Source organism: Podarcis erhardii (assembly GCF_964252035.2).
Source record: "Podarcis erhardii genome assembly, chromosome: 13".
Lineage (NCBI taxonomy): Eukaryota > Metazoa > Chordata > Lepidosauria > Squamata > Lacertidae > Podarcis > Podarcis erhardii.
The window spans coordinates 53,582,369-53,606,062 of NC_138502.1; the positions used below are offsets into that span (position 1 = coordinate 53,582,369).

The 23,694-nt window shown below is 48.0% G+C and overlaps 1 protein-coding gene across 6 annotated transcripts; it reads left to right on the top strand.

Annotated features, from left to right (window-relative positions):
• The first annotated feature begins 8,409 nt into the window (after positions 1-8,409).
• USP30 (ubiquitin specific peptidase 30) lies at positions 8,410-22,377 on the top strand. 6 transcript variants are annotated; one of them, XM_081836543.1, is made up of 14 exons: positions 8,477-8,565; positions 9,075-9,321; positions 9,414-9,523; positions 10,893-11,072; positions 12,756-12,859; positions 14,417-14,602; positions 15,101-15,143; positions 15,674-15,771; positions 16,284-16,343; positions 16,464-16,550; positions 17,532-17,609; positions 19,718-19,901; positions 20,884-20,992; positions 21,359-22,377. In XM_081836543.1, exons 3-14 carry the CDS (start codon positions 9,424-9,426, stop codon positions 21,621-21,623), a joined length of 1,494 nt encoding a protein of 497 aa, XP_081692669.1. In that variant the 5' UTR covers positions 8,477-8,565; positions 9,075-9,321; positions 9,414-9,423; the 3' UTR covers positions 21,624-22,377. The 6 variants fall into 6 exon arrangements, with proteins under 6 accessions (XP_081692667.1, XP_081692668.1, XP_081692670.1 ...); XM_081836541.1 differs by lacking the exon at positions 9,075-9,321 and having other exon boundaries at positions 8,410-8,565; XM_081836542.1 differs by lacking the exon at positions 9,075-9,321 and having other exon boundaries at positions 8,410-8,565; positions 14,417-14,515.
• The last annotated feature ends 1,317 nt before the right edge of the window (positions 22,378-23,694 follow it).

Consider the following 23,694-nt stretch of genomic DNA (forward strand, 5'->3'; position numbering starts at 1 on the left):
GGGAGGAGAGGAAAAAGAGGAGGAGGAGGGAAACGAGGAGGAAATACAAAGAGCAGAGAGCTGCAGGAGCAGCCAACTCCCACTGTCTGACCACAGGAATCGGCCAATTCCCTTCCCATTTATCTTTATCCCTAAGCTCCAAGGTGCGATACCAATTTTTGCTAGGAGACTGGTAAGAACATCAGAAGAGGCAGCTGCTGGATCAGGCCAATGGCCCCTCTAGCCCCGCATCCTGTTCTCACACTGGCCAACCAAACGCCCTCTTGTGGTTTCCAGCAATTGGTATTCAGACGCGTTGCTGCCTTTGAAGGTGGTGGCAGAGCCCTTGTGCCTGGTAGCTATGGAGGGCCTTCTCCTCCATGAATTTGTCTGGTCGCCTTAAAGCCACCCAGGCTGGTGGCCACCACTGCCTCCTGTGGACATGGGTCCCATAGTTTAACTATGTGTTGTGTGAAGAAGGACTTTCTTTTATCTTCCAAGGTTCAGCTTCACTGGATGTCTGAGTTCTCGTGTGATGAGAGAGGGGGAACATGGGAAGACTCTTGGACCCTCTGACTCTGTCTACTGACCAGCACCAGCTCTCCAGGGCTTGAGGGAGAAGCCTTTCCCAGCCCTGATGATGCCAGGAATTGAATGTGGAACTTCTGCATGCAAAGCAGGTGTTCTACCTCTGAGCTATGGTCCTTCCCCTTAAGAATAAGCTAAGAGTCCAGTCCTTGTTGCTCCAGGGCTGGTTTAACTGGGAACCCTCAGCAGTGGTCCACCTTGCTCAATACTGTCTACACTGACTGGTCGCAGCACTCCAAGGTTTGAGGCAGGACTCCTTACCAGCCCTACCTGGAGGTGCCATCTGGGATTGGGACTTTTTCATGTGGAAAGTGGCTGCTCTGTCACTGTGCTCAGCCTGCAAGGCTCAGAGAAGTGGGGGGGGGGGAAATGCTGATGAAGAAGAAATCAGAGTTTTCTCTTTGGGGCTCAGGCCCACTTCGTTTCATGAAGTTATATCCAGTGAAGTTATACCCTTCTGTCTTTGAAAGCTTCTGCCACCATAAATGTGTCAAGTCTTTCTAAAAGTACCATAAAAAGGAAAAATAAAAAGGGCCCCACCCATGAGATAGGCTTGCTGTGACAGTCCAGAGATGAGCAGAGTGGTTGTGGAAGGAGACTTTGTAAGGTGCATGAAAGTCCAATACTTGGGCATCTTTAAAAAGGGTCAGGAAGGAAGTGGCATGGAAGGTCCCTGCCTAAGATCATGTCAGTCAAAGTAGACAATACTGGGTGAGATGGACATATAGCATGACCTGGTATCTGAGGCAGCTGCCTATGTTACCCCTTTCCATTGACAAAAAATAGGATCAGAATACCAGACACCTTACAAGGTGGCTAGTTGAGCCCTTCCATGAGTCTGCAGAGTAGAGAGAGGGAAGGGAAACAGGGATGTTCTGTTGAGATACCAGTTGCCTTTGGCTGTGCCTCAATTAATACACAGCAGCAACCATCCCATCAGACTATCTGAACAGTTTCCATCCCAGCTGGTTATTATAACAACCTGTAACTTGGCCCTGAGTTTACTTTTGTTTTTATCTCCTCCCTCCCCATCCCTTTTTCCTTTTGCTCTGAGACAGTCTTCTCCTGTTTATATTGATAAGCAAACCAATCTAGGAGCAGTGGCGAAGCCGCATGGGGGGGGGAGAGCAGGCGGGGGCATGGCGCGCATCCTGGGAGCGTGGCACACGTTCTGGGGGCATGGCGCCTGGTGCGCAGGGGTGAACGGCACGTGTCTGGGGGGGGCATCACGATGGCACCGTACCAGAATAGTGGTGCCGGGGGTGGTCTGCTCCCTCCGCACCCCCGTTCCTCCGCCAGTGTCTATCGACTCAGCGCATCAGCGTGGCACAACCGTTTCCCCGGCACATGGGTCAAGGTGTACTGGAACCCGTTCAGGAATATAGACCAACACAACATTCTGGGGGAGAGAATTTGTGGCGTTTGTTTGTTCGGGTTGAACAACCCCAACAGTGGTTTGTGGTCCGTTTCAATGGAGAAATGACGACCGTACACATAATCATGGAACTTTTTGATTCCTGCCACAATTGCAAGCGCCTCTTTGTCAATTTGAGCATAGTTGCGCTCCGTGGGCCACAACGTACGGGAATAGAAAGAGATGGGCTTTTCCGACCCATCCGGTTCCCTATGACTCAGCACCGCCCCCAGGCCGTATTGAGAGGCATCACATGCCAGGACCAGCGGCTTCAATTCATCATAATGAGCAAGGACGCTCTTGCTACTCAGCATTCCTCGCAAGGAGTCAAAAGCCTTCTGCTGCTCCTGCCCCCATCGCCACACATTCTTTTTCTGCAACAGTCTATGTAATGGTTCAGCTACCGAAGCTTTCTGGGGTAAGAACGAATGATAAAAGTTAATAAGTCCCAGGAATGACTGCAACTCCGTCTTGTTCTGTGGTCGTGGTGCCTCGATGATGGCCTTAACCTTAGCATCTGTGGTGTGGATGCCTGATGCATCAATTTTAAACCCCAAGAATTCCACAGTTGGCACCCCAAAACTGCATTTTTCCTTTTTTAGTTGCAACCCCACCTCCTTGAACTTGAGCAACACTGCACGGACACGCGCAACCAGTTCCTGTGGGTCTTTTCCAGCAATCAAAACATCATCAAAAAATGGCAAGACCCCCGGCAGACCTCTTAACAGGCGTTCCATGAGCCCTTGAAAAATCCCTGGGGCCACACAAACTCCAAATTGTAATCTGTTAACTCTGAACGCCCCTTTATGTGTGACAATAATCTGTGCTTCCGCTGATTGTGGGGTTACTGGCAGCTGTTGGTAAGCTTGTGCCAGGTCAAGTTTGGCGAACACCTTGCCCCCAGCCAGTTTAGCCAACAGATGTGATACGACTGGAATGGGGTATGAATTTCCCCTGAGTGCCTTATTGATAGTACATTTGTAATCAGCACAGATCCTAACTTCCCCATTTGCTTTAAGGGGCGTGACGATTGGAGTCTCCCACTTAGCGGAGTCCATGGGTGAGAGAACTCCCTGCTTGACCAATTTATCCAGCTCTGCTTCGATCTTGGGTTGCAGTGCAAATGGCACTCGCCTTGGTTTGAGTCGGATTGGGGCCACCCCAGGGTCCAATTCGAAGTCAACTGGGGGCCCTTTATAACAACCCAGTTTTCCATTAAAGAGACCAGCAAATTCTTTGTATAATGCCTCGCTCATCTCGGGGCAGGTTTGGATTGAATTAAGCCCTGATATACTCAGTCCCAGGGCGGGAAACCAGTCAGTGCCCAAGAGACTGGGGCGACTGCCCTTCGCAATCACCAGTTTGAGTACCGCCTGTTTGTCCCGGAACTGTACTCTCACGGCACACATTCCCATAACATGGATGCGGCCCGCTGAGTATGACTGCAAAGTTGCCGGGAAGGTCTCCAGAGGGGGCAACTTACCCCTGGGGAAGAATGTCCTCGCGGTCTGGTCCGACACGATAGTGAATCCAGATCCGGAGTCCACCTCCATGTTGCACAGCTGACCCTCAATCTTCACCTTGACGTGTGCCTTGCCTTGCGCTGGAAACTGCACGACCCTCCCGTTGATCTCCGTTACGTAGTTGCAGTCCTTTAGAACATGGTTTGCTGTGGCCGATCTGCGATGCTCCAGTCTAGGTGCTCCTGTCACTCCCAACGCCGCCGATCTACAGACCCTGGCGATGTGACCTGTCTTTCTGCACGTCCAGCACATAGCATCCCGGAAACGACAACTCTTCCGCTCATGGTTTCCGCCACAACCAGGGCACCTGCCTCGGTGATCTTTGTGCACTGTGCAGGCCTGACGCACTGACTCGACCCCACGAACTGGGCTCTGGCTCGGAGTAGCCTCTAGCTCATCCATGGCATGCGCAACTTCTATCTGTGGCTTAGGGGCCCTGCGACTGGCATCAAGCTCCTCTCTTTCATAATTCTCCGTGGCGGTGGCCTCCTTCAAGGCTGAAGCAAGGGTAACCTCTTCTTTAGCCACGATGCGTCTTCTGGCTTTCTTGCTGCTCAGACCACCGACAAACCGATCCAGGAGAGTCTCTTCCAGATCTTCGAAGTCGCAGTGCTGAGCGAGCTTCCGCAGTTCAGCTAGAAATGCAGATACAGACTCCCCAGCACGCTGCTGCCTCTTATGAAACTCCATCCGCCGGGCCATCTTGGTCTCAGTAGGCGCTAAATGGCTTGTTAGGCAGGCAAGAATATCTTTGAGAGATGTCTCACTTAGCTTCGCTGGGGCAAGCAATGCCTTGGCCAGCTTGAAGATCTCAGGCCCACAGTAGCTCAGGAATGTGGCCCTTCTTTTGCTGGCATCGGTGATCCCTTGAGCCACTGCGAAGAACTCGAAGTGTTCGACGTAGTCTTCCCACGTGTGGGGCTCTGATGGCTGGAAGGGCTCCAATACCCTTGGACTCTCCATTGTCCTGTGGGCAGGGTCGTCTTCTCAGCTGGCCAGTGAGTCTTGTTCTTAGCTACAATCCGGACTCTGAGGCAGGGCTGCGTTTAACCGCTCCTCAGCATTCCGGATCCCACCTTCGTCGCCAGTTGTTGTGACGTGGGGTTTGTGATTTCAGCTCTCTTGACATAATATGCTGGAGACAGTTCTCTAGTAACACTTCTTTATTAACGCAACAAGACTGAAACTTGAGGAGGGGAGAGCTACATTTATAGGGACAGGGAACTAGCTAGAAAGGATACATTTTGGAGGGAACAATATCAGGCAATCACAGTCCTGCCTTTTGGAGGCAACCAATAAGACAGAGGATCCAAATACAGCAGCTTAAATGGACCAATAGTAGCTGTACCCTCTGGAACCAAAAGGCAGTTACTTTACCCTAATGCAAATACAGACAATAATAATACAGATATAAAATCCTTTGACTCAATACACAACACTGTCCATTCCAAATCCCCTCAGAAATTGTGGGGAACAAAAGATGATTTGCAGGGTGGTGGGGAGTTCACCTGTTTCTGGTGGTAAAGCCACCTTAAGTTAAAAATCCTGGCTGCTGGGATGAAAATAGGTATAAAAACCAGCAGAGAGTGAAACAGAAGCCAACAGAAGGAAGCAGCAGGAACCTTGTATATAAAAAAAATACGCAACACATAGCACTTTATGGGGTGTTTTGAGAGGGCAAGAGCTGCTAGTGACTAAAGGCCTTGAATGACATGCATTTTCTCCAGCCCTCTGAGAACTAATTACTGGATTGACCTTGATGGCTCTTTCAAAACAGCTTTCTGGTATTTGTGGTGTTGTGGCTGAACTTCACTAGCTTTGTGGAAGGGTGTCTGCTGAACAGGTGTTTGAGAGCTTATGAGCAGCTGGATGGGGGGGCAGGGTGTGGGAGAGAACCCACCGAGGCAGTGGGAGTGCAGCCAGGTAATCTTACATCCTGGGCCCTTTTAGAAGGCATGCACATTGCTGCAGTTGTGAAGCACACAATTATCATTTGTCTTCTCCCCCTCCACCCTTCACAGCTGCTTCTACATTCCTGATACGTTAGAGCAAACAAAGACAGTTTTCGAATGCTGATAAAAAAGGAAATACTTTGAGCGTGTGGTGTGTGTGCATGAGCAGGAGGAATTGGAGGTGCACAAGAAAAGTCTGTGTTAGTGAGTCTGTTACGGCTGTTACATAGTTGTTGGCACCTGTCTGTCTTGGACTTCACTCCAGGGGTGAAGTCAAACCACTGCATCAGCCGCACTCAAGTGACCTCCCTGGGGTGCAAGCCTGAGCAGTGTGGATGGAGGTCTTGGGCTGCCCAGATGACCAGATCCCCCCCCCCCGCCTTGCTGATGTGGTCCAATTCCAAAGAAGGGCAGTGCCAAAGAATGCTCCAACTACCGCACAATTGCACTCATTTCACACGCTAGCAAGGTTATGCTTAAAATTCTACAAGGTAGGCTCAAGCAGTATGTGGACCGAGAACTCCCAGAAGTGCAAGCTGGATTTAGAAGAGGCAGAGGAACCAGAGACCAAATTGCAAACATGCCCTGGATTATGGAGAAAGCTAGAGAGTTCCAGAAAGACATCTACTTCTCCTTCATTGACTATGCAAAAGCCTTTGACTGTGTCGACCACAGCAAACTATGGCAAGTTCTTAATGAAATGGGAGTGCCTGATCACCTCATCTGTCTCCTGAGAAATCTCTATGTGGGACAAGAAGCTACAGTTAGAACTGGATATGGAACAACGGATTGGTTCAAAATTGGGAAAGGAGTACGGCAAGGCTGTATATTGTCTCCCTGCTTATTTAACTTATATGCAGAATTCATCATGCAAAAGGCTGGGCTGGATGAATTCCAAGCCAGAATTAAGATTGCCAGAAGAAATATCAACAACCTCAGATATGCAGGTGACACAACATAGATGGCAGAAAGTGAGGAGGAATTAAAGAACCTTTTAATGAGGGTGAAAGAGGAGAGCACAAAATATGGTTTGAAGCTCAACATCAAAAAAATGAAGATCATGGCCACAGGTCCCATCACCTCCTGGCAAATAGAAGGGGAAGAAATGGAGGCAGTGAGAGATTTTACTTTCTTGGGCTCCATGATCACTGCAGATGGTGACAGCAGTCACAAAATTAAAAGACGCCTGCTTCTTGGGAGAAAAGCAATGACAAACCTAGACAGCATCTTAAAAAGCAGAGACATCACCTTGCCAACAAAGGTCCGTATAGTTAAAGCTATGGTTTTCCCAGTAGTATTGTACGGAAGTGAGAGCTGGACCATAAAAAAAGCTGATCGCCAAAGAATGGATGCTTTTGAATTATGGTGCTGGAGGGGACTCTTGAGAGTCCCATGGACTGCAAGAAGATCAAACCTCTCCATTCTGAAGGAAATCAGCCCTGAGTGCTCACTGGAAGGACAGATCCTGAAGCTGAGGCACCAATACTTTGGCCACCTCGTGAGAAGAGAAGACTCCCTGGAAAAGACCCTGATGTTGGGAAAGATGGAGGGCACAAGGAGAAGGGGATGACAGAGGACGAGATGGTGGGACAGTGTTCTCGAAGCTACCAACATGAGTTTGACCAAACTGCGGGAGGCAGTGGAAGACAGGAGTGCCTGGCGTGCTCTGGTCCAGGGGGTCACGAAGAGTCGGAAACTAGTAAACAACAACAACCACCTTTCTACCAAGGCACATGAAGCGGTTTATGTAGGAAGCCCCCAGCCCCCTATTGTCTAGGAATCAGCAGCTGCTCTTAATTAAGGGTTATTGTCAGCTCTGATGTTAAGTATCAGCTCTACTCTACTGTTTAATATAGTTAATTGTATTTGTTGCTTGATTTTATTTTATTTTATTTATTGCCTTCCTCCTGCCAGTGTGGTTTACAATTTTAAAAAATTGACTCACGCAGATGGTGCAGCACATTCTTGAGTTTACTTCAGGCCACAGCTTTCTCGCTCGTGCCATCCCAATGGTTCCCTCTTTGTTGCATTCTTCTTGTTTTAAATTGAATTTTACTATGCCTTTGCCCAATAAGACGACAGGCCATTTAAAGTCTACAACACTTAACAAATATTATGCATGTGGCTTGTTATTCATAAGGAGCATTGCCTATTTACTGCCCGATTCTACTCAAAAGCAAGCCCCTTTTGAATTCACTAGGACCTTACTCCCAAGTAAAATGTATTTTCTGTTTTTTTCTGTTTTGTTTAAAGTGCTTTGCCTTTTTCTCTCTCTTTCTCCTCGGGCGCATTTAAACTAACACAGGCAAATCAGGAATGCTTTTTGCTTTCCTCTTTTCCCCTCGGGAATATATGGAGAACAATTAAAATCAAGGGTGAAGGACAGGGCTGGATTTAGGTTTGATGAGGCCCTAAGCTACTGACAGTAATGGGGCCCTTTATATGTCCAGCTGTCCTTTGTCAACAACAAATTGTTGTTGTTTTTTATGTTGAATATATGCTATATGGTAATTTATGGACGTAATAGGTATCTAAAGCCATTTGCACGTAACAAAATATGTATTTTATCAAAGTAATTGTTGAACTGAAATACAATTAAGAAGAAGTATATTAATAGTGAAATACAATTACTGTAAGAAGTATATTAATAGTGAAATAATTATTATGTAGGTTTTATTTGTTTTTTATTTTATATTTTGGAAGTGTACATCCAAGTTTTTTCCCCCTTTAATTTTTTGGGGGCCCGAAGCTACAGCTTCTTTGGCTTATTCGTCGACCCGGCACTGATTCTGGCGACAGCCTCTCGCTTGTCTTTGTGCCACGGAACCCTCTGCGCGGGGCGCGGGCGGCGGGCGGGAGCCTCAGAGCGGCGCACGCCTTAGCAACCCGGGCGCGCGGAGAGCGGGGAGGGGGGCGGGCCCGTTGCTGGGGCGGTCCGGCTGCCCCGCTTCCGTCCCGCGCCGTCTCCCTTCCCCGCGCGCCTGACGCCTTTGGTTCCGCCCGGGGCAGCCGGGGCGCTTGAGGGCGGGATGCTGCTGAGCCGCCGCGGGGTGGAGGAGCTCGGCAGGAAGGCGGCCAGGCGGCTCTTCCGGGCCGGAGGGGCGGCCAGGTCAGTCGGCGGGGGCGGAATGGAGCCTGCAGGGGCGGCCGCAGTCTACCTCGGCGCGCCAGGCGCCGGGGGAAGCACCCGCCTGCAGGCTTCTGGGGAGGGGGCACTGGAAGCAAGATGCTGGTCTGGATCCAGGAGGCCCCGCGGGGTTCAGGGGCAGCACCCCGCTTCTGCTTCGTCGTCGCCGCCGCCGCTTTCTGCGTTTATCTCCCACCTTTCCCCGGCCCCGTCTCTCCCTCCTCATTTAATCCCCTGAGAGAAGGCCGCGACTGGCCCCCTAGGTCACCCGGGGATCTTCATGATGGCCGAGTGGGGGAGTCCAAGTCAAGAATATCAGCATTATCTGATTATCAAGTATAGTTCCAGATTTGCCAGGATTGTCATGAGGGTTGTATTGAAAATGATGGTTCCCTTTCATATGCAATAAAGGAATGTCAAATCATATAAAAAGTGTCCTTGCCAAAATCTCAAATAATGTGTATCCCCCCCCCCCCCGCCCCCAAGTATAGCTCTGCATTCATACCTTGGTTGTTGAATGCCTTGGTACGCGTCTGTTTTGGCTCACGAACACTGCAAACCCGGAAGTGAGTGTTCTGGTTTGTGAACGTTCTTTGGAAGCCGGACATCTGATGTGGCTTCCGCGGCTTCCGACTGAGTGCAAGAAGCTCCTGCAGCCAATCGGAAGCTGTGCCTTGGTCTTCAAACATTTTTTGAAGTCGAACGGACTTCCAGAATGGATTCCATTTGACGACCAAGGTACTGACTGTATTCTGGAGTTCCAGTGTAATATTTTGGGCTGTTTGTTTACAGATGTATATTGGGATCACCCCTCTCTCTTTTCTTCTTAGGTGTAAAGTAATGAAGAATTGGGGAGTGATTGGTGGGATTGCAGTTGCTCTTGCTGCAAGCATCTATGTCTTATGGGGCCCCATCACAGAGAGAAAAAAACGCAGGAAAGGTAAATGAAAGGGAGACTAGGGAGGAGTGAGTGGGGCAGGTGAGTTTGCACCTTGCATGTCCTGATCCCAAGCTAGGCCACCACTAGACTTGTTCATCTGACGGACCTCCTTTTGCCTGCTCTTTTCTTCTTTTTATTCTTCTTTTTATTTTTAATTCTTGTATAGCTGTGGCCTGTTGGCTTTGCTAATAAAGTTTTGATCCTTGATCCTGATCCCAACAAAAAGAGTCTCATATAAATATTGGGGTCTTCCTTGGCCACTGAATCCCAACAGGAGAGCCCTTTTGTCTTTTTTGAAGGTGTGTTGTTGTGCTTAAAATGGCCAGTGGTGGCCATACAGAAAACTAAAACATAACTGAGGCCCTGTCTGCAGGATGATTGTCTTAAAATTAAAAACCTGAGGAAGGAAAGCAAAATGGAAGAAGACAGCAGTTGGGACTAAACAGAGTGAACAAATGCTTTTTGACACTCTAGAATCAAAAGCAGGAAGAAAGACTGATGTCAGGTGGAAGGGTTTCCAACTAAAACGGGGATGGGGAAAACTGGACCTTCAGGTGTTGTTGCCAACTCCCATCGTCCTGGCCACTGACCATGCTCATTGCATTTGGAGACCAACAGCACCTAAAGGGCTGCAGATGTTCCCCATCCCTGAACTATAGGAGGATGCAGCTGATACGTGCAGAATGATGGGAGTGTAAACTGCAGGGATGGGGAACTTGAAGCCCTCCAAAGGTTTTTGTACTCCCAACTCCAATCAACCCCAGCAATCATGGCCAGCACTCAGGGATGATGGGAGTTGGGGTCCAGCAACATCTGGAGGGCTGCGGGTTCCCTTTGCTGGTAGAGAGAAACAAGGGAAGATTAATAAAGAAGAGCAAGACCACAGAGATGTTTGGAAGTAAGTCCAAGAAGTTTAATTGGGAGCGGGAGGGCGGGGAGTGCAAATGGAGGAATAAGGTCAGAACAACATGCAGAAAAATTGTTCGTTTATTAAATTCATTGGGAGCTTGTTTACCAAGATAACTCAACACTACTTGCAATGTAATAAAGGAAACATATACATTAAAACCAGCATAAAAGAAAAACAAAGAAAAATCTAAAAGACAATCCTATTTTTAAAAGGCAGGATTAAAACATTCCACCTACTCCAGGAGACCACATATAATTAAGAGCCAAGGGGCTGGTGGAAAAGGAGTGTTTCTGTCTCCTGCCTAGAGCTGTGTGATGATGGTGTCAGGCGAGGCATTCTGCAAATGACAGGACAAGGAGCAGCATTTAGGGCAGGGCAGAGCAGAGGTACTGGAGAGTAAAAGCAGGAAGGCTGTGTTCAGAAGGTTGCAGCAATTGCAGTGATGTATTTCCCCCCCAGGGCTAGTGCCAGGTCTTCTCAACCTGGGAAACACATGCTTCATGAACTCACTTCTCCAGGGGCTGTCTGCTTGTCCGTCCTTCATCAAGTGGCTGGAAGGATTCACAGTTCAGTACCAGGTCAGCCAGAGTGAGACGTCTGGGAAGTATTTGTCCCTGACCTTGCTCCACCTCCTGAAAGGTAAAGGTCCTTTTGTGTTATTTTGGGTGCATAACACAAAGCATAAAGCAAGCCACTTCTTTTCCTTTTATCAAGCACAGTGGAACCTCAGTTGTCAAACACTTCGGAAGTTGAACGTTTTGACTTTTGAATGCCGACAACCTGGAAGTGAATGCTGCTGTTTTCAAACGCACCTTGGAAGTCAGATGGCTTCCAAGGTGCATTTCTCAATTTTTTTATGGATTTTGCTGACCTCCCATTGTGCCTCAGTTGTCAAATGTTGTGGAAGTTGAACGGTCTCCCAGAACGGATTACGTTTGACAACCAAGGTTCCACTATATGTCTTAATTTAATTTGTTACATAAGTAGAGAAAACAGTTGCAAACCTCAAAACAAGAAAACAGTGTTTAAAAAAGAACAATAGACTAAAGGTAAACAGTACAGGGGACCTACAAATACTTAGCATCACATACCTTATGGGAAAAAGCACCTCCAAGCTAAGATTGTAAAATGACGTACAAATATTATATGAGATATACAGTGGTACCTCGGGTTACATACGCTTCAGGTTACATACACTTCAGGTTACAGACTCCGCTAACCCAGAAATAGTGCTTCAGGTTAAAAACTTTGCTTCAGGATGAGAACAGAAATCATGCTCCGGTGGCGCGGCAGCAGCAGGAGGCCCCATTAGCTAAAGTGGTGCTTCAGGTTAAGAACAGTTTCAGGTTAAATACGGACCTGCGGAATGAATTAAGTACTTAACCCGAGGTTCCACTGTACCAAGAATACTGGCAATCGCTTTCCTGAACTGTCTCATTAACAATAAGAATAATCAATCAATCCTCTTCAAAACATATATTAACATAGGTAGACCACATGTCCCAACAAGATATCCAAATGACCAGATAAGATACACATTCAATCATAGAAAGGGCAATGAGATCTCCAGACCACTGAGTAATGCATGGTGAGTGTTTATCCTTCCAGCATACGTCTCTGCAACTGTAAGGGCTCACAGGATTAACTCACATCATAGGAATATAATTGTGTATGGTCATTCACAAGTATCAAGAATTTTTCCAAAACAGTTAATATGAACAACAATTTCTGTCCAAACAGAAGACACCACAGGACATCCCCACAAGAGGCATTATAAGTATTACATTACCAGCATCTATCTGAACTGCTCTGTTCTTTCCTATAAAGGTGCTATGGAGCCCAAAACATATCTCATCATATTAGAACCCAGTGGTGTTATCCCATAAAGTTCAATGCTGGAAGATTCAGGACAGACAAAAGGAGGTGATTCTCCACACAGTTAAACTTCTGGAATTTGCTCCCACTGGTTGTAGTGATGGCCACCAAATCGCACAGCTTTAAAGGAGGATTTGGCAATTCATGGAGGATAAGGCTGTTAGTCAGGAAGACTGCTCTGCCTCCAGTCTTGGGTGGGGGCTGTGTGCCTCAAGTACTGGCTGCTGGGGAGCATGAGTGGGGAGAGGGCTGTTGTGCTGGTGTCCCACTTGGAGGCTTCCCAAAGGCCACTGTGGAAAGAAGAATGCTGGGCAAGATGGTTTTACTCAATTCCGTTTACACAAGTGGAGAGAACTTTCTGTAGAATAAGAGGAATGTATGTTTAGGATGAGTGAATTCATTTCTGTGCGTGGTCTGCATTGACTATTTTGTGTTTGATGCATTCAGCTTTATCCTGCCAAGAGGTGACTGAAGATGACTTCCTGGATGCAAGCTGCTTGTTGGAGGTCCTGAGGATGTACAGGTGGCAGATCTCCTCTTTCGAAGAGCAGGTAGCTACCCAAGTGGGGTAAGGCACCAGAGTATGCTTCTCTGTTGCTGTTGTTTTCTACAGCCTTGACATCTGGCACATAACAAGCAAAAGCCAGTCGCTGGGGGACACGAGCGGGAGAGGACTATTGCTCTCTCATCTCTTACTTGCAGCCTTTCCAGATACTTCCCAGAGGCATTTGGTTGGTCACTGTCGGAAGGAGGTTGCTGGAGGAGATGGGCCTTTGGTCTGATCCAGCAGGGCTCTTGTTTTACGTTAAAGAATTGTGGCTTTGTTTACACCAGACGTGGGGAGCCTGCTGCCCTCCAGATTTTAGTGGATTATGACTCACATCACCCATGATGGCTGGCTGTCCTGGCTGGGACTGATGGGAGTTGGAATCAGCAGCCCCTGGAGGGCTACTGGTTCTTCACCCTTGATTTATGGCATTCCCAGTTTTGTTTTAACTGGTTTGTGCTGCCTTTTTAAGTGGGTGGGAAAAGGTCTGAATACTCACTGCAAGGGTGGGGAACCTGTGGTCTGTGGTCTGAATGCAGACCTTAAGACCCCCATGTCTGGCCTTCAGGACTCTCCCCAGACCTCACCCCACTTCTGCCCTCCTCCACACACCCCTTGAGTACTTTTGAAACTTGCTGAAGGCTGTGTGAAAGCCAACCATCCCCACTCGGTGCACAAAGGAGACTGCCTGCCCGCTGCATCTCTGTCTGAGGCACAACTCTAGTGTTACCTTTTTTTTTAATTCTTCTCCTGCATGCAGATACAGTGGTGCCTCGCAAGACGAAATTAATCCATTCCGCGAGTCTCTTCATCTAGCGGTTTTTTCGTCTTGCGAAGCAAGCCCATTGACGGATGAGCGGATTAGCGCTATTAGCGGCTTAGCGGCTTTTAGCGGCTTAGCGGCTTTTAGCGGCTTAGCGGCTTATTGGATCAGCTGATAAGCGGCTTAGCGGCTTAGAAAAAGGGGGGGGAAGGATAAAAAACCCGCAGGAACTCGCAAGACATTTTCGTCTTGCGAAGCAAGCCCATAGGGAAATTCGTTTTGCGAAGCGCCTCCAAAACGGAAAACCCTTTCGTCTAGCAGGTTTTTCCGTCTTGCGAGGCGTTCGTCTTGCGGGGCACCACTGTATGTGGGAAGCCGCCTTATAGTGAGTCAGACTATTAGACCGCCCAGCTTTGCATTGTTGTCTTGGACAATCAGTGCTTCTCTGAGGTCAGAGGGAGGCCTTTCCCAGATCTGCCACCTCAGATCCCTTTGATGGAGGATGGCAAGTGTGAATCTGGGAACTTCTGCACACAAATCTGCTCAGTAGACATGAAATATGTTTGAAAATTCATTAAATTTCCCCCCAACCTGCTGTGAAGGAACCCTGGCCTCTTGATCTTCCATGTTGCCTTGCTGAAGGTCCATCTAAAAATGCAAGCCGAATTTTCAGGATTCAATTTTTTTTCTTGGGAGCTGCAAAAATGTACCTCAAGGGCAACATACATGATCCCCTGTTGTCTACTTTTCTGGTGAGCTTGGCCTGGCATTCTGAGCTTTCTGGTGCTCTTTCGGTAGGATGCTCACGAGCTGTTCCATGTCCTCACCTCCTCGCTGGAAGATGAATGGGACCGCCAGCTGCGGGTCGTGCATCTGTTTGATGTGCATTCTCTGGAGGTGAGCACTCAAGAGACACGGGGGCTGCAAAGCAACCTTTCCTATAGGCAAGGTTGCAGCATTTGGGACTTTTCATCTAGAGAAAAGGTGAGTAAGAGGTGACATGGAAGTTTATAAAATTAGTTGGAGGCAGCAAGGCTTCTGAATACCAGTTGCTGGAAACCACAGAAGGGGAGAGGGCTCTTGTGCTCCTTTGGGTTTTCCAAAAGAGGCATCTGGTTGACCGCTGTGAGCACAAGGTGTTGGACTAAGTGGGCCTCCATTGGCCTGATCCAGCAGGCTCCTATTATGTTCTCATAATTTGGTGGGCTGCCCAGCTGAAGAGACCTACATAAGATTCTGCTTTTAAGCTGTTTTTTCAAAGTTGTGCTTCCCTGTACTGCCTGGAGTGGTATTCAGCCAAGTATAATTCCGAATGGACTTAAGTTAATTAACATTAGGCCCATCAGTGTCAGTGGATCTACTCTTGAGTATAACTGCGTTGGATACCACCCTTGTCACTTAAGTGTGCAGTAGTAAAGATATCACCATGTGGAAAGTGTTTTCTTTTTTAAAACTAACTTTATTTTGTATTTGTCTGTATAGAAGCCAGAAATTCTACAAAAGCAAATATGCTCCAGGACAAGAGGTAAAAACACTTTTCTGATTTGGTGAAATGTAGCAGATACTATTTGTACTACTGATATAAAAATCCAAACACCTTTGGGCTATGGCCTGATTTTGTTGTCTGCATGGGGCGACTGTGACAGGAGCTGAAAGGATGTCTGGCTATTGGAATCACTCTTTAACCTTGTCTAATGACATTATTAAATTTGTGTAGCACCCTTCATTCGCAGATCTCAGTGTGCTTCACAACATAAAATTGCAATATAAAAACCACAAAATACTTAGTAAAAATAAGAACAACAAACCAATACACGCCCCCCAAACACATTTAAAAGGGCATCACATGTCTATTGGCCAAAGGCCTTGTTGAAGAGGAACGTTTTTGCCCGGCACCTAAATTCTTTAAACTAGCCTAATGGTTTCCCTATGGTGCTATTGCAGTCTTCCCTATCCTGGTGTTTCCAGATACAAGATTATCAGGAGGGCACCAGTCACAGTGTCTGGCAAAACAATAGAAGAGTCAGACGGAACAACCTTTATTTTGGTTTGTAGGGCCTCCTCCTCCTCCTGTGTTGAGTCACTGGAAGCTGCAGCATCCTTTTCATGGCAGGTTAACGAGCAACATGGTCTGCAAGCATTGCAAACACCAGGTCCGTAAGTCTGTGTGAGAGAAAGAGGCATACAGATTGCAGGAGATCAATGGGCGGGTGGAGCTAAGACCCAGGGAGGACCGAGTCACTTCCCATGTAGATGGGCTGAAGAGGAGCTGCCAAGGGGGTGACCCTCTGCTCCCCACAACTGAGACTATTCCTTGGGGGGTGTTATTGCTTCCAGGATGGGCAGCCTGCTTTGAAGAGTTGTTGTCCTTGGTAGTGCTTTAGTGCAGGAGAGGGGAGCCTCTTTAAACTTCGGGTGGGGTTGGTGGGGCACATTCCAGTGGTGGGAAGGGGTAGAGGGTAAGGTTGGCGGAGTTCTGTATGTGACTCTGCTCTTTCGTATGGCAGGGTTCATTTCAAAAGGGTTTCATAGACCTCTCCCCCCCCATCTCTTTATTCTCTGCCCAGGCAGGCAAAGAGCATCATCGTGAAAGTTGGGGGGAGCGAGAAGTAGGGTGTTTACGTTATAAATCCTCGTTGAGACATTTGGGCTCTTTTTCTTTCAGAGTCCCCTCAGATACGACACTTTTGACAGCCTTTCCCTGAGCATCCCTGCCACCATGTGGGTAAGGCACCCTCCTGTGGGAATCCCTTGCAGCTGCCCAAGCACAGCCCTTTTCTGACTCACGGGGTTTAAGGACGTGTGCCAACGCTTCCTCTTTTACTCCCCCACCCCTCCTCCACAGGGCCACCCACTGACCCTGGACCAGTGCCTCCACCACTTCATCTCCACCGAGTCAGTCAAGGACGTCTTGTGTGACAATTGCACAAAAGTAAGTCTCTTGATTGCAGTGACCCCCCTCCCCTGGTGCAGATTAATTGCCCCTTGATACATCTGAAAGATGCTTTTATTTCCTAGGTACTCCATTCTCTTCCTGGTCCTCTTGTGGGCTTAGAAACAGGATGGTTGGGGTTTTTTGTGTTTCTGGCTGATGGTGTGGATCTTGAAGTTGCAGAAGATGCTGCGCCCCATTCATGGGTTTTGTGGGGAGCCTTTTCTGTTGCAGGGACTGTGACCCACCTTAGAATGGCTCTTAGAATGGCTGACAACCCTTCCATGGTCTTACTCTAGGCACCATCCTGGTTTTTCAATGTGGGTAAGCTGCCCATGGTTCGAAAGACCAGCTTAAAGGATTCTCCCCCACCTCCGAGTAAAGCTTAAAATGCAAAATTTGCAGTGCTTGTGAATTATGCCATCTGCTTCAGGACTGCTATACCTGGATACATCAAATGTAGTACATTTAGTAAGTAGTACGGTATGATCGCATCTTGCACAGGGATGGCGCATGTATGCCAAAACCTGTATACTCAAACCTCCCCTGTGCAACCATCCTTATCTTATGGAGCTGGTGTGCCAGGCAGGACTCCCACCCACCCCCAAACAGAACCTGGGCTCTGCGATGCTCTTGCGAGAGCTTGCAAAAACTTGGGCAGCCCCATGAGATGTTGCAAGAGCATCCCAGAGCCTGCACACTGAGCAGGACTTGCCTGATAAGCAAGGCAGAGAGCTTCAAAGCTCTAGATGAGCTGGGAAAACCCAGCACAAAGGGCCTTTTAAGCTCTCCGCCTTGTGTGCAATTTATTTGCGCAGCTTCAGCTGGCCAGCTTTCAACTGCACAAGGCTGAAATTGCGCAAGTTAATTACAGGTAAAATGTGATCATACTATAGATTTCTCAGAGTGGTCTGTGCCTGTACCATACGTGGTTGGTTTATAATTCATTTTGGCTTCCTCCACCTACCCACCCACCCCCAGATTCAGGCCGAAGAAGGGACTGGGCAAATCATGGAGAACCAGAGAACAACATTTGTCAAACAGCTAAAACTGGGGAAGGTAAGAAAACCGTCTTAGCATGAAGTTTCCAAGATCACCATAAGAGCAGTTTCTTATTTTCTTTACCAAGAATCAAAATAATGTATGCAAACTACACCAAATTAGCAAAATGCTGTCAATAAATTCAGCCTGCTGCAATATCACACTTTATGCAGCTTGCCTTTTAAAATATAAGAGGGAAAAAGAAAAGAAATAGAATGTTCCCCCTTCTTTGTTTACCAAATAAGATTCTCAACTTACTAAGTCAGTTCAAGTTTGAATTTCAAATCATTATAAAATAATAATATATAATAATAATAATAAATTATTTATATCCCCAGCCACTCTGGGCGGCTCCCAATCAAATATTAAAAACACAATATAGCATTAAACATTAAAAACATCCCTAAACAGGACTGCTTTCAAATGTCTTTTAAAAGTAGGATAGTTGCTTATTTCCTTGATAGTGGGCAGGGAGGGTCTCAGCCTGCTTACCAGATGGAGCTGGTAGACAGCTGCCCTGGACACAGAATTGACCTGCACCTCCAATGACTCCCAGGCTGTGCACCTGGTCCTGCAGGAACACAGTTACCCCATTCAAGACCAGGGAGTCCCCCACACCTGCCTGCCCCCATCCCCCAAAAACAGTACTTCTGTCTTGTCAGTATTCAACCTCAATCTGTTAGCCACCATCCATCCTCCAACCACCTCCAGGCACTCACACAGGACCTTCACCACCTTCACTAGTTCCGATTTGAAAGAGAGGTAGAGCTGGGTATCATCTCCATACTGATGAACACCCAGCCGAAACCCCCTGATGATCTCTCCCAGCAGCTTCATGAAGATGTTAAAAAGCATGGGGGATAGGCCGGAACCCTGAGGCACCCCACAAGTGAGAGCCCAGGGGTCTGAACACTCATCCCCCAACACCACTTTCTGGACACGGCCCAGGAGAAAGGAGCGGAACCACCATATAACAGTGCCCCCAGCTCCCAGCCCCTCTAGACGGTCCAGAATGATCTTATGGTCAATGGTATCAAAGGCCACTGAGAGATCCAGCAGATAAATAAATAAATGTACTGAGAGATCCAGCAGATAAATAAATAAATAAATGTACAGTGGTACCTCGGGTTAAGTACTTAATTCATGCTGGAGGTCCGTTCCTAACCTAAAACTGTTCTTAACCTGAAGTACCACTTTAGCTAATGGGGCCTCCCGCTGCTGCTGCGCCGCCGGAGCATGATTTCTGTTCTCATACTGAAGGAAAGTTCTGAACCCGAGGTGATATTTCTGGGTTAGTGGGGTCTGTAACCTGAAGCGGGGCCTCCCGCTGCTGCTGCGCCGCCGGAGCATGATTTCTGTTCTCATACTGAAGGAAAGTTCTGAACCCGAGGTAATATTTCTGAGTTAGTGGGGTCTGTAACCTGAAGCGTATGTAACCCGAGGTACCACTGTAATCTTAAATGCTTCGGCAATGCTTATATTTGTATGTATTAATATGGGCTACTAGTTGAAGAACTAAACAACTAGTCTTAAGTTTGGTGGTTTTGGAAACCTATAGAATTATTTGTTTTTCAAACACATCTGTAGTGCATAACAGTGGTTTCTGTGGGCCTCCCCACCTGTGTGAGAAGCAATGGATAGCCCAAGGAACAAAACCTGCCTTTGGGCTTTGTGCGAAACCCAACTTTCTGCTTGTGGTGCTTAGACTCCTAATTTCTGATTACATGTGTGCACATACGTCGACTTGCACACCATTCATTCCATGTCTGGAAAATTAGAAATACTGGTGGATTTTGAATAAAGCTTTTAAAGAGCGATTCAGTTTGGCATGGTTGGTGTTTCATTGGGTGGGAAGACCTTGCTTCAAACCCCTAGGCAGCTATGGCGGCCTACCATGCAAGATAGTTGTGGAGAAAATGGGGTAGTTCATGTATTCCGGAAACTAAGGAGGCAAAAGATTTGGCAGTTGTAGTCCAAAGCATCTAGAGAGCACAAGGTTGACGAAGGCAACAATCAAGCCTTCTGTGGCTTCTGTGCGGGAAGCCCTCTGCCTCTATGGCGTCCACCACGCATCTTGGAACTAGGACAGCCACCTTCCCACCCCTTTCTTACATTTTGCTCCACAGCTACCTCAGTGTCTCTGTATCCACCTACAAAGGCTGAGCTGGTCCAACCATGGCATGCCCCTGAAGCGAAACGAGCATGTGCAATTTGGCGAGTTCCTCATCATGGATGTCTACAAGCACCGCTTCCCTGCCCAGAAAGCCAACCCTGCAGGCAGCCCACAGGCATCACTGGACCCAAAAGCCGGTAGGCAAGCAAAGTGAATGAGGACTTGGAAGGGAGAGAGCAGGGGAGTTAGTCCTTGTGCTAAGCCAGTTCATTCCAGAAACTAAGAGGTGGAAGACTGTGGGTCAATATGATTGGCCCACCCTGGGCTCCGTATCATAGAATTGGAAGAGACCCTGAGGGTCATCTAGTCCAACCCCCTGCAGATGGCCATCCAACCTCTGTTGGGGGAGGTCATCCACTGTGAGAAGAGGGTGCTGGGCTAGATGGGCCACTGGCCTGATCCAGCAGGCTCTTCCTATACATAGGACCACGTCAACAAGGCTGCACCCATCTGCCCTCCACCAGATGTGGCATCTAACCTCAGCTATGGGGCAGGTCAAGGCGTACGTGTGTGGTTATATTGGAATTGACAACTGGGCTGGCCAGCCAGACCTAGCTTTATGCCAGTCTCAGATATGAAAAGGTTTAATGTCCACCTCCATGTGGCTCGCCTGGGAAAGATGTGTGGACAAGATTCTCTTCCAGCTAGAACTAAGAGGGCTTGGGGGGGGGCCCATTTCTGGCCCTGCTCTGTGTCTGGAGGGAATGTGATCTTGCCTGGACAGAGAGGGCTATGTGTAGAAACCTAACTTTTCCATGGCTGGAATGGAGCCAGCTGTGTAAAGGTAAAGGAACATCTGTTGCTTTGCTAGCAAGCAGAAGGGAATGTGGCCCTCTGGCTAAAGGGTTGCCACCCCTGGTTTAAAGCTGCCTTGCAGCTCAGTCCAGAAAAGCAGTTTGTACCCCCACAGAAGGATCCGTTTCCCCCCTGCCTAGTTGCCTGGAGGCAATTCTTGGTCGCCATAGGAAAGCAGCCATGTAGATGTTTACAAACCAACTTTCAGAGTTGTAAATAAAGGACACCGTACAAACCAGGCACAGGAGACCCCCTTCTGTAATAAGCAAGCAACCCGTTTTGATAATAACAGCGATGCACTATGATTTTGGGGTCTTTTCGTAGATGTGGAACAGGCGGGCAACAACAAATCCTCTTTTATGAATGGTACCTGCTCTCCATCCTTCCTTACATCCCCAGTAGCTTTCCCGTACATGACAGCACCTGACTGTAGGTAAGTAAGAACATTTGAAACTACTTCGAACTTTTCCCGGAGTGACCAGTAAATCTCCAGAGTCGTTCTAATGTTCCATCATGCCACTGATATTTTCTGTTGGCTGTCTGGGTCTCCCGTATCAAAAGTGCAGTGAAATCCTGACCTATTCAGGCCCGGCACACGTTTGCCCGCATGGTTTATCTCAAGTCTGGATGCTGCTACAGGAGCATGGAAAGCAATTTGCAAATGGAGCCGTTATGGCTTAACAAGGCTGGATCCCCTAGTAGTCCATTCCGTAGAATGCTCTTGCTCATGGCAATACAAAGGGCACCATTGCTGCCTTGGACTAAACCAGCCTTCCTGTGTTTTTCCTTCATTTGGCAGTTCTCCATCATATCTGTACCGCCTGATGGCCGTTGTGGTCCACCATGGGGACATGCACTCAGGACACTTTGTCACGTATCGCCGATCTCCACCGACTTGCAAAAGCATGCTAGCCACCAGCAACCAGTGGTTGTGGATTTCAGATGATGTGGTGCACAAGACCACGTTGCAGGAAGTCCTTTCGTCCAGTGCCTATTTACTCTTTTACGAACGTGTCCACTCTAGACGGCAGCGCCAAAGCCAGGAGCATCGAGCTGAGGAGTGAAATGAATGCAGATCCAGCTGGTGTGCTTTTCTGAGGACAATGGCACACCCTCTGTCTTGCCATGCAAACGTCTTCCCCTACCTATAAACTCCTGGTCAGTGGTCTGTGTTTGCGTGGCAGGAACAAGCACTTTGTATCAGAACATTGTGCCCTCCCCTCACCCCCTGTGGCCATGCACAGCAGTGTTAGAAAAGTGTGTTTTAAGTGTTAATAATCTTCTCAACAGACTTAAAGACCTTCTAGCATCCCACTTCCTGTGTTGTGATGGAATTTCTTTGCGCTAATCAGTCAGATGAGCAGTTGCAAAGAAGAGAACCTACAAGTGCCTTGATCATATTTTGAATCCAGACAGAACTGGCTGTGTCAAGCGGGGGGACGGGGGACTTACCACGTGGCTGCTTACCTAAAATTCCCAAGGGGGAGCAGGCGGTGGTGTGAGAATGCGTGACTTGGCTGTGTAGCTGGGAATCTGCTGCTGACTCTTCACGGGGCAGCCTCAAGTATGTGTGTGCAAGAGAAAAGCAGAAAGTGTCCAGCTTCTTTCTTTCAGTGATGTTTTAATGACTTTGTCAAAACAATGATGCAATGAGCTGATAATTATGTCACATTTTCTCTTGAGAGTCCAGCTTGGCAAGGTATGGAACAGCTTTTCCTGTTTCTGGGTGGTTCTATCACCATCCCAGGAAAACCCCTCCTCTGTGTCTTGATTTGAAGTCTTCAAACTTTTGTACAGAATAAACCTGTTTCTGCCAAATGTAGACTGCTGTTTTTGCATAAACAGTTTTGTGTTGGTATAAGTGAAAACCTGTTCATGTCTATGTGAACTGGTCTTGTTGCTGCATAAAACTAGTTAAAAGGACCCTGGCTTGGTACTAATAAACACAGGTGCGTCACACAACCTAAAGAGAACACCCCAGTGTTGACAACTGCGATGGTTATTCTTCTCTGCCCTTATGCTACCCTGCATCCCTGGCCTTAGCACCTGTAGTGGAAGCACAGTCTGCCAGAAACTCTCTGGCTAGGATTTGTGGCAATTATTCATTCCCCTTCAAAGTGCTGTAGTTTACAAGCACAATGACTCTCATGGGCAGCAATTAGTCACAATAGGATCTTGGATTTACTACTCAGTTCAGTACCATGTGGCAGAAAATCTACCAGTCTGCTTTTCAAGGAGCTGTATATTTTAACTTTTGCCTTTTGGCTATGAGGAGTTTCCTTTGTGCTGCCAGAGTGAACTTCTGCTGCACAGCCCTGAGAGGTCATAGGCCCAGCCTTAGCTTCCTATGGCTATTTCATGACTTGCAAAGTCAGTAAATATAGGACTAGGTATCCAGGAGTCACCCACACCCCTCTCCCTTTTCTGAGGCTCAGAAATTGCCCCAAGGGCTCCCCAGGGTGGGTTGGTTATGGTGGCATGTATCATACTTCCATCAACCTTTGTAACAGGCAGGAAACGAGCTATTTCTTTCCGCCTGTGGTCATCTGCCATGGCTGTTTCCATAACTGAGTCCTTAACAACCAGAAGAACCAGGAAGGCCGCTCTAGACAGTATCACTGGAGTGTAAGCCTGAAGCTAAGATGCCACTTTTGCCTTTATCTTGCTGTACAGCACTATGGGTTGTAGCCAACTATGTCCTACTCAGAGGAGACCCCTGGAAATCAATGTCCATTAGCCCTGAGCTTTAACTTACCGTATTTTTCGCACCATAGGGCGCACCGGACCATAGGGCGCACCCAGTTTTTAGGGGGGGAAATCAAGAAAAAAAACCTTTTTTCTCCCCCAGCCCCAAAGAGCAGCGTACAGGCTGCGCGCAACCTCTCCCTGCCGCAGGGGTTCGCGCGAGGCTATGGCACAAGCCAAGGCAGCGAGCCGGATGAATCCCGCTCGCTGTTTTGGCTTCCCCTTTAGCCCAGTGCAGCCTCTCCTTGCCGGGAGACGCTGTGCAGGGCTTTCCTGGCTTTACTGGGAGGTGGGGAGATTCCCTCACCTCTCCCAAAAGCCCGCAGAAGCCGCACAACCCCTTTAAAGAGATTGCGGCTTCTCCTGGTTTTTCTGGGAGGTGGGAGAAGG